The following is a 10,018-nucleotide window of genomic DNA, read 5'->3' on the forward strand; positions in this document are numbered from 1 at the left end:
AGGATCCATGAATCTCTGAACCTTGCAAGGAACCATGGAGAAAGAAAGCATTTATTCGCATCAAATATATGAGCAGATTAAACTGGAAAGTAGCATGACAAATCACATCGTCTTGGATATCATTATTGCACAAGTGAGAGCATTCCTAATGATTTGAAAATTTTCCACATAGCACTTTATAACTCATTTGTAGTCCAGACCGTCCCCTCTACCACTTAACAAAGAACAGTGCTTTGCAAGTCTAAAACATCTCATTTTCTATGTTTCAGGTTAAATCACTGGGCTCAGATGAGGCTAAGTTGTAGTACCAACAAGCGTAAAAATGTAGACTTAATATCCATGCATAAAACTTCATATACAGAAAAAAATGAGAAGGTGATAGGGTTGGAGAATGCTTTTTTAAAAATGAAAGAAGGGTGGTTGAGAATGGATCAACAAAGTAGGAGAAAATGTGTGCTTGTGAACAAATTAAAGGATGATGGTTAATGGATATTGGGATGCTACATAAACACAAAATATGAAGGTGTTTAGAAAAAATTCTTCCTCTTCCAAAACAAAAAGTCATTTATCATGTACAAAAACTACCATCATAAGGTCATGACTTAGAAATATGGCAAGTTTCAGAAGGAAAATCTCAGATTGTGGTTTCAAGGGTTATCTCTGGGAATTGGGAGTGGGAGGAAGGAGAAGCTGGCCAGAGTAGGGCAGGAAACCTCTTAGATTTCATTATGAGCATTGGTTTCTCTTTAAAAAACTGTGTGCATGTATTACATTGGTAAAGATTAATTAAAAAAAACCCCAGATACATCTGATGATTTTGGTGTGGAAAATACACACCTACAGTCGTGTTTTTAGGAGTTGGATGGGTAACAAGCCCAGAGGGTACTCAGCTATTCTGCAGTGAATTCAAGAATAGTTGCCTCATCTTCTACTCATTCTCCTTTTGTTTGAAATAAGTTTCTTGGGAAGTAGTGAGAGCAAGCGAGTCATTTGTGTGTTATGAAAGTATTGGTTATTAGAGGCAAAAGCCTGGAAGAAGATTTCGAGGCAGGAGAGAAGTAAGGGAATTAAGGAGCTTAAGAAAAAGAATGAAAGATAGATGCTTCTATCAATAAGCAGTTAGAGCAAACAAACAGAGGAGCCATCTGCCCAAACTGTGACTTATATACCATTTCATGAGAAAGTTCTTAGGTGCCCTAAGTAGTCTGTACGCAATAGATGCTTATGCAGCTGTAATGAAGGCAACTCAATTCCTGTGTCCTGTATCCAGAAATATTCCAAGTAGCAGGCAACTGGCATTGTACTCTGCTCCCAACTCAGTCTCATAACGCCTTGTTTGTTTGTTTTTCACATGTTGCACCAGCTTTATTCAGAAACAGTCCTTTTAGAGCTGTTCCTTGTTTTTACAGACTTTTTCTTTTTGCACTTTTTTTTTTTTCATTTAAAACCCTCACCACTGCCATCACCCCAGCAAAGCCATTGAATAAAAGATCATCTTTCACTCAGGGAGCACTAGAAAAAATGGTTTTAAATTGAATCTGAAGGAAATTTAGGAAATATTTGACAATGGAAACATTATTATTTTTTTAAACATCATTTTTAAGCAGACTGCGTTCTCATTTATCTCACAGGTGCTTTTGTTTGGGATCGAAATAGACTATCTTTACAGTGATTCCCAAGTTTAGCATTCATCAGAAACAAGAGAGCTTGTGCAAACACTCTTGGAACCCCACCCCCAGAGATTCGGATTCAGCCAGCCTGCAGGGGGAGGGGCTGGAGAGTTCGTACTTCTGACAACTTTCAAAGTGATGCTCATGCCCCTAGTCTGGGACCACGCTTTGAGAACCTCCAGATGGATTCTTTGACAGTCTCTGCAAGAACCCCCCTGCTCCCCATCTCTCCCGACTTTTAAGAAACATGTTGCATTTGCCTAAGAACCTCTGCTTAGGTCAACGGCTCCATGTTTTCATACAACTGTACTGATACTGTTTCTTTCGAAAGAGGTTTTGTTTTGGGGGCAGCTGGTAGAGTGTGTCACGTCCTCACTGAAAGCTGCCTCCAGAATTCCCTGCATGGACTGTCTTGCTTTTTTCCTAAAGTCCTTTCCCAGGAGAGCATAGAGGAATGGATTGAAGCAACTATTGGCAGATGCTAGAGCAAGAGACACATGGTCCCAGGACAACAGAGATTCCCCAAAGGGAGTGTCTGGGTCAGTAAACAATAAGAGGACTCCAACAATGTGGTACGGAGCCCAGCAGACAAGGAAGACAACCACCACCACCATAGCCACTCTTAAGAGTTTGCTCCGAGACTTGGTGAAGCGGCTCCGACGCAATTTTAAGATAATGAGGCTGTAACAGGCCACCATGATGATAAAGGGCAACAGGAAACCCACCACTAGCCTACTGATGGTTATGGCTACCTGGGGTGTTGGCACTTGATGATCATATGCAAATTGGCTGAAATAATCATCCTGGAAACCTTGTGATAGCTCAGATGCATTAGAAAAAAACTCTAAATCAGCAGGGAAAAAAGAATACGAGTTCTCCAAGGGGTGAGTTTGGTGATCTTCAGTGGGAAAGTCACTGGAGAGTGTAGCTGAGACTCCATCAGCAGACTGAAATAAATCATAATGTGGTTGTTGAACAGATAATCTAGCTGGATCCGTAGGGAGTGAGTCTCTAGAAGTTCTTTGAAATTCTTTGGAGTGGAGGCCACTGGTGGCTGCCCAAGGCTGATCCTTGGTTTGCAAAGAGAAGAAATCTAACCTGTCATCCATTTCTCCAAGCGGATCAGCAATGGAGCTGTCAAAAGACCCATTTTCCAGTAGATCAAGGGTGAAGTCTGAATAATCTAATGAGCCATGGTGACCAAAATTGTAGCCACACATACTCTGGTTGTCTATAGTGAACGTTTCCCGATATACAAACGCAGGTATGCACATTACCAAAGCCACCACCCAGATACAACCACAGATAGTGCAGGCTGTTCCCACGTTGCGATGATTCTGGCACCAGATTGGCCTGAGTACCAACAGACAGCGGTCCAGGCTAATGGCGGTCAGCAAGAAGACACTGGCAAACATGTTAAGGACGATGATGGAGGGGATGAGCTTGCATAGGAACCAGCCATAGGGCCAGCATCCTTGGAGAACCAAGTGGACCAGGGAGAAGGGCAGGGAGAGGCAGCAGATGAAGTCAGCCAGGGTGAGATGGAGAAACCAAACTGTGTTCACTGTCCGTTGCATCTTTAGGCCAGCCACCCACAGTACCAGCCCATTGCCTGGCAACCCCAGTAGGAAAGTGACGCTGAGGATGACCATGGAGAGAATTGCGTGGGGTTCATCCCAGGCCTGTGAGTGTAGGTCAGTTGAATTGGTCTCAGCAGAGAAAGACTCCATTGCTCAAACTTCTGTAAAAATATAAACAAAAATATTAAAACTAAAAAAAAAGCATATTCGTAGAATTCTAACTTGAAGATGGAGAGCCACAAAGACCCTAACACTGGTTTATTTTATATTCCTTAACTTCACTTAACTTTTGAATTACTCAAAAACATACTCTGAAAGACAATGTAAAATCTACTGTACTGACGTAGAGAACAGACTGTGGTTGCCAAGGGAAAGGGGAGTATTGGGAGTTTGGGATTAGCAGATGCAAACCAGTATATATAGGATAGTTAAACAACAAGGTCCTACTGTATAGCACATGGAACTGTATCCAATATCCTGTGATAAACCATAATGGAACAGAATATGAAAAATAAAATGCAAGTGTATAACTGAGTCACTTTGCTTTACAGCAGAAATTAACACAACATGGTAAATCAACTATGTGCTGTACTAAGACGCTTCAGTTGTGCCTGACTCTTTGCGACCCTATGGACTGTTAGCCCTCCAGGCTTCATCTGTCCATGGGATTCTCCACTGAAGAATATTGGATTGGGTTGTCATGTCCTCCAGATTGTCATGCCTTCCTCCCGGGAATCTTCCCGACCCAAGAATCAAACCCTTGTCCTTAAGTCTCCTGCATAGGCAGGTGGGTTCTTTACCACTAGCGCCGCCTGGGAAGCCCTTGATTTCCTTACCACCCATCATTGCTTTCTTATTTGTTTTTAATGAATATAGCTTGGGTAAAATAGCTTGATTATTACACAAACAGAAATCATTCATGAAAAAAATTAGAAAACATAAACAAGCAAAAATAAGAAAATAAAAATATTATATACCACTAGTCACTGATTACTCTCAAATATCTTTAAAAAATATTTTTATTTATTTGGCTATGTCAGGTCTTAGTTGCATGTGGGATCTTTAGTTGCAGCCTGTGGGATCTAGTTCCCTGACCAGGAGTTGAACCCCTGCCCCCTGCATTGGGAGGGCAAAGTCTTATCCACTGGACCACCAGGGAGTTCCCACACTTTTAGTATCTTAATTGACATTTTTCTGGATCTTTATTCACATTCATATATGTGTACTATATGTATATATATTTTTTATTAAGAAAAATTTAATGAAATTCGATTACACTGTGCATACTGGTATTTAAATTGTTTTAATTGTGTTGAAATACAATGGCTCAGTTGGTAAAGAATCAGTCTGCAATGCAGGGGATGTGAATTCGATCACTGGGTCAGGAAGGTTCCCCTGGAGAAGGGAATGGCAACCCACTCCAGTATTCTTGCCTGGAGAATCCCATGGACAGAGGAGCCTGGAGGGTTACAGTTGGCTTGCAGTGAGTCAGACATGACCGAGCCACTAAACCACCACCACCACATGTAACAAAATTTACCATCTTAACCATTTTTAAGGATATAACTCAGTAGTGTTTTTTTTTACATTATTGTACAGTCAATTTCTAGAAATTTTTCATCTTGTAAAGCTGAAAATCTCTATCTTTTAAGAAACAGCTCCTCACTTCCCTTTCCCCGAAGTCCATGGCAATCACCAGCCTCCTTTTGGTTTCTGTGCGTTTGACCACTCTTAGTTGTTCAGTCGCTCAGTCCTGTGCAGCTCTTTGCAACCCCATGGACTGCAGCACGCCAGGCCTCCCTGTCCATCACCATCTCCCAGAGCCTGCTCAAACTCATGTCCATTGAGTTGGTAATGCCATCCAACCTTCTAATCCCCTGTCGTCTCCTTCTCCTCCTGCCTTCAATTTTTCCCAGCATCAGGGTCTTTTCCAGTGAATCAGCTCTTTGCATCAGGTGGCCAAAGTATTGGAGCTTCAGCTTCAGCATCAGTCCTTCCAATGAATATTCAGGATTGATTTCATTTTGGATTGACTGGTTTGATCTCCTTGCAGTCCAAGGGATTCTCAAGAGTCTTCTCCAACACCACAGTTCAAAAGCATCAATTCTTTGGTGCTCAGTTTTCTCTATGGTTCAAAACTCTCACATCCATACAATGACTACGAGAAAAACCATAGTTTTGACTACATGGACCTTTGTCAGCAAAGTAATGTCTCTGCTTTTTAATATGCTGTCTAGGTTGGTCATAGCAAGCATCCTTTAATTTCATGGCTGCAGTCACTGTCTGAAGTGATTTTGAAACCCAAGAAAATAAAGTCTGTCACTGCTTCCATTATTTTCCCATCTATTTGCAAGATGTGATGGAATCGGATGTCATAATCTTCATTTTTTTGAAAGCTGAGTTTTAGGCCAGCTTTTTCACTTTCCTCTTTCATTTTCATTAAGAGGTGCGTTAGTTCCTCTTTGTTTTCTGCCATAAAGGTGATATCATCCTCATATCTGGAGTTATTGATATTTCTCCCAGCATTTCTGATTCCAGCTTGTGCTTCACCCAGCCCAGCATTTCTCATGATGTACTCTGCATATAAGTTAAATAAGCAGTGTGGCAATACACAGCTTTGAGGTACTCCGTTGCCAATTTGGAACCAGTCTGTTGTTCCATGTCCAGTTCTAACTGCTGCTTCTTGACCTGCATACAGGAGGCAGGTAATGTGGTCTGGTAGTCCCATCTCTTGAAGAATTTTCCACAGTTTCTTGTGATCCACAGTCAAAGGCTTTGGCATAGTCAATAAAGCAGAAGTAGATGTTTTTCTGGAATTCTCTTGCATTTTATATGATCTAACAGATGTTGGCAATTTGATCTCTGGTTCCTCTGCCTTTTCTAAATCCAGCTTGAACACCTGGAAGTTCTCAGTTCACATACTGTTGAAGCCTAGCTTGAAGGATTTTGAGCATTACTTTGCAAGCGTGTAGAATGAATACAATTGTGCTGTAGCCTGAACATTCTTTGGCATTGCCCTTGTTTGAAATTGGAATGAAAACTGACCTTTTCCAGTCCTGCGGCCACTGCTGAGTTTTCCAAATTTGCTGGCATATTGAGTGCAGCACTTTCACAGCATCATCTTTCAGGACTGATAACTCTAGATCCCCTGTATAGATGGAATCCTACAGCATTTGTCTGTGACTGGCTTATTTCACTTGGCAAAATGTCCTCAAGGTTCATACATGTTGTAGTGTGTGTCAGAATTCTCTTCTTTTTTAAGACAATAATATTCCACTGTATGTGTGTACCACATTTTATTTATCCACTCATCTGTCGATGGACATTGGAGTTACTTCCACATTTTAGCTATTGTGGATGTTGTTGCTATGAACTTGGGTGTAAATGCATATTGTTTTATATAAACTGCTTTCTTTGATCACTTTTATCATTTAGCAGTCTCCATATTTACAGTAAGACTTACCTTGATGAATATTCAGACTTTATCCTCCCCCCTCATCCTCAAAATATCCCTTATAGCTGATTTGTCAACAGTTGTATCCAGTTAAGGATCCCACTTTGCATCAGGATATTTCTTAAGTCTTTTAAATTAGCAGCTTTTCTTTTTCAAGAATACTGGCTTGTTTGGGGGGTCTGTTGTTCTCACCAGCTACTTCTTAACCCTTTGTAATTAGTCTTCTATCCCATCACTCTGCTAAAACTGCCTCTAGAGAACAAATACAAGCATCTTTTCCTTTATCTTTATCCTCCACAATATCCCTATTATTTTACACTGGCTTCTTGTCACTCTATTTCTGTTGGCCTCTATGATATAACACTTACCTAATTTTCTTTTCTTTCTTTCTTTCTTTTTTTTGGCTGTGCTGGGTCTTCGCTGAGTCATGTGGGCTCGCTGGTTGTGGCTCATGGGCTTAGCTGCCCTGTGGCATGTGGGATCTTAGTTTCGAGACCAGGGATTAAACCCACCTACCCTGCATTGGAAGGCAGGTTCTTAACCACTGGACTGCCAGGGAAATAACTGTAATTTTTAACATTCCCATAAACATACCTTACTTTGTAGCTTTCCTGAACAATTCACTATTCCAAGTCAATGCCATTTTCTACTCCTTGGCGACTGCTGTTTACTTTGGTCTGGAATGATGTTCTCTGCCTTAACCTCCTCTTTCCTCCATTCTTAATCACTATCTGTTGAAATCCTAGTTATGCTGAAATCCTAGTCATTCTTCAAGATCAAGTTCAAATATATTTTCCTTGAAGCCTCTCTTATAATCCCAATCATAATTTACTTCTTCAGCCTCCTAAATTTTGTGTGTGTATAGTGGGGTTTGAACCATTTTTTGTATTCTCCGTGCAATGGTGCATTTTGTTCTGCATTGCAATTATTTTCATGGCTGTCTTGTCTATTATTCTAGTCTTAAGTTTCATAATGGTAAACAAATATCTTATTTCTAAATGCTTGCTCCACAGAATTTAGCACAATGCTTTGTAAGACGTAAGGATTAAAGGTTACTTGAATGGATGGATGCTCATACTTGGGGTTTCTTTTCTTTTTCTATTAAATTAAAACTTTAAATTCTTATTCGGTTAATTCAGTAAGGATGCTATCTCTTCTAACTTCCTTCTTTTGTTTTCTAGTTCCCAATTCTTATTGGCTATAACAGCATTTTATGTTTCCTTTGGTAGAAACCCAGAATACCATATGACTTGTTCTGCTGAGTTGACTAAATGCTAGCATCGGGATTAGCAGAAGTTAAAATAACAAGAAAACAAAATAACAAAAAAGAAGAAGTGCTTCTCATTGTCCATTCTGTAGCCTTGCTTATTCTAATACTCGAGTCCTGTCAGGCTCTCTTCCTTTGCTGTTGTGCACGGCAGCTACCTTGATCACCTGTCCTACACACATATTCACGCGTCGATTCATAAAATACAGAGAGATGGAGAGAGTCACAGAATTCAAGGGCTGAAAAGAAAGTTAGCAATTATTTCTTCCTGTTTCTATGTTTATTTTGTAGTTTTCGACACTGAAACTCAACAAATTAGGGGGCTTTTACATAGTCACAACTAAGAGTGATCTCAAATCCTAGGTCCAATTATTATCAGGCCAAAACTCTTTTGACTACAAATAATCACATAACAGAAAAGCCTTTGGTATTGCTAACAGAGAAAGGCATCAAGAGCAGCACAGTAATAAAGAATAATAAGGAAATAATAAAGATTGAAAAGAGAAAAATTCCAATGTAAAGAAACTGAATCATCTGGCATGAGCTATACTTTAAATATCACATTTTGAAATGAAAGTGTATCTGAATCAGAATCTTAAAAATCTTTCAGTTCAAGGTAACTTTTTATATTTCTCCAAGTGTTTGGTTGAAAATTACCTCTGTATCTATTTTTTTAAAGTTTTTAATACTGAATTGGTTTTGGTTGAAAAGTAACTCTATATATATTTTTAAATTTTCAATACTGAATTGACCAATCAGAATTAAAAAGATAAGTAATATCCTGAAACTAAAATTCAGCTATAATAGGGAAAGAAAAGTAGATACCAGAATCAAATACTAATAACAGGATGACAGAATCAGTAGCAATAAAGAATGAGGAAAAAAATAAAAGAGAAAAAGAGCGAAATGAAATAGAAAAAATATATATATTAAGAAAAATAGATAATCACTGATTTGGAAAATGGAACTATTGGGAAAAGCTGGAATCAAAGATCAGAAGGAGAAACAGCCAATTTAAGTGAGGGGAAAATGATGTAAAAATTCAATATTAGTTTCAGAATGAAATGTAAACAGCGAAGATAAATAGAACATGGAATAGTTAGAAAATGAAAAAGGTGGACATGGGAATAAAGCAAAAGAAATAACAGTTGGGGAAAGAAGGGGAAATAGAAAATAATGACCTTCAAACCATTATCTACAATGAAGAGAACAAGCTGGGCATAAGTCATCAGGTGCATCTAGGTTTCCTTACCAAAAACCCGAGACAATAGCTGAAGGCTTCTGCACAGGTCTGGAGGTCCCCACTTGTCCTGTCTGGTCCCCGCCCTTGACCACAGTCAGGTCCTGAAGTACAGTTAGGAACTTTGATGAGCGCCTCCTCTTTCCTCTCTCTCTTCGTTTCTGATGATAAACCAAACCCAACACTTTCCACTACTATCTGACTCCACAGGAAGAGTTTCAAAGTGAGTCACTTCTGAATGTCTCAGATAGGAAACGTTAAAAAATAGAAGCGGAAGAGCATGGTTCTCAGAAGTTTTCAGCAGTACAGAGTATGGTTGAAGAAAGCACTTTTGTACATGAACTTCCCACTTGATAGGGTTTTGCTTTTTTGTTTTGTTTTAGAAAATGCTCCAGTGGTATATGAATGTGGGTGAGGAGTAACTAGGGGGAATGACCCTCACAACCCCATGTAATAAATCTCAACCAACATCTCTTATACGCTTAGTATGTGTCAAGGAATGTATCATGCAAGAATCAGAGTTTTTTGTATCATGCAAAAAACTATATTCTTATTTCTAGAGAGTCACAATCTGGTGTGAATATGCACCTATACAACAACAACAACAAATGCTGTAATAACAATCCAGACCATAATGATAGAAGTAGCAGCAGAAGTAAAATACTGAATAGTAGAAAATAACAGTGGTGTATTTAGCCTGGGGCAATCTAGGAAAGTAGAATTAAGATCTGGGAAGGTCCTTCAAGATTTATGGGACTTCTCTCAAAAGAGGTGACAAACTGTTTTCCTTATTTATTTGACTGCACT

The 10,018-nt window shown here is 39.4% G+C and overlaps 1 protein-coding gene across 1 annotated transcript; it reads right to left on the reverse strand.

The window, feature by feature from the left end:
* Positions 1 to 33: 33 nt before the first annotated feature.
* Positions 34 to 9,548, reverse strand: C3AR1 (complement C3a receptor 1). Its single transcript, XM_069581338.1, has 2 exons — positions 9,224 to 9,548; positions 34 to 3,411 (listed from the first exon to the last, which is right to left on the reverse strand). Exon 2 carries the CDS (start codon positions 3,398 to 3,400, stop codon positions 1,967 to 1,969), a length of 1,434 nt encoding a protein of 477 aa, XP_069437439.1. The 5' UTR covers positions 3,401 to 3,411; positions 9,224 to 9,548; the 3' UTR covers positions 34 to 1,966.
* Positions 9,549 to 10,018: the final 470 nt, after the last annotated feature.

Source organism: Ovis canadensis, chromosome 3 (assembly GCF_042477335.2).
Source record: "Ovis canadensis isolate MfBH-ARS-UI-01 breed Bighorn chromosome 3, ARS-UI_OviCan_v2, whole genome shotgun sequence".
Taxonomy (NCBI): Eukaryota; Metazoa; Chordata; class Mammalia; order Artiodactyla; family Bovidae; genus Ovis; species Ovis canadensis.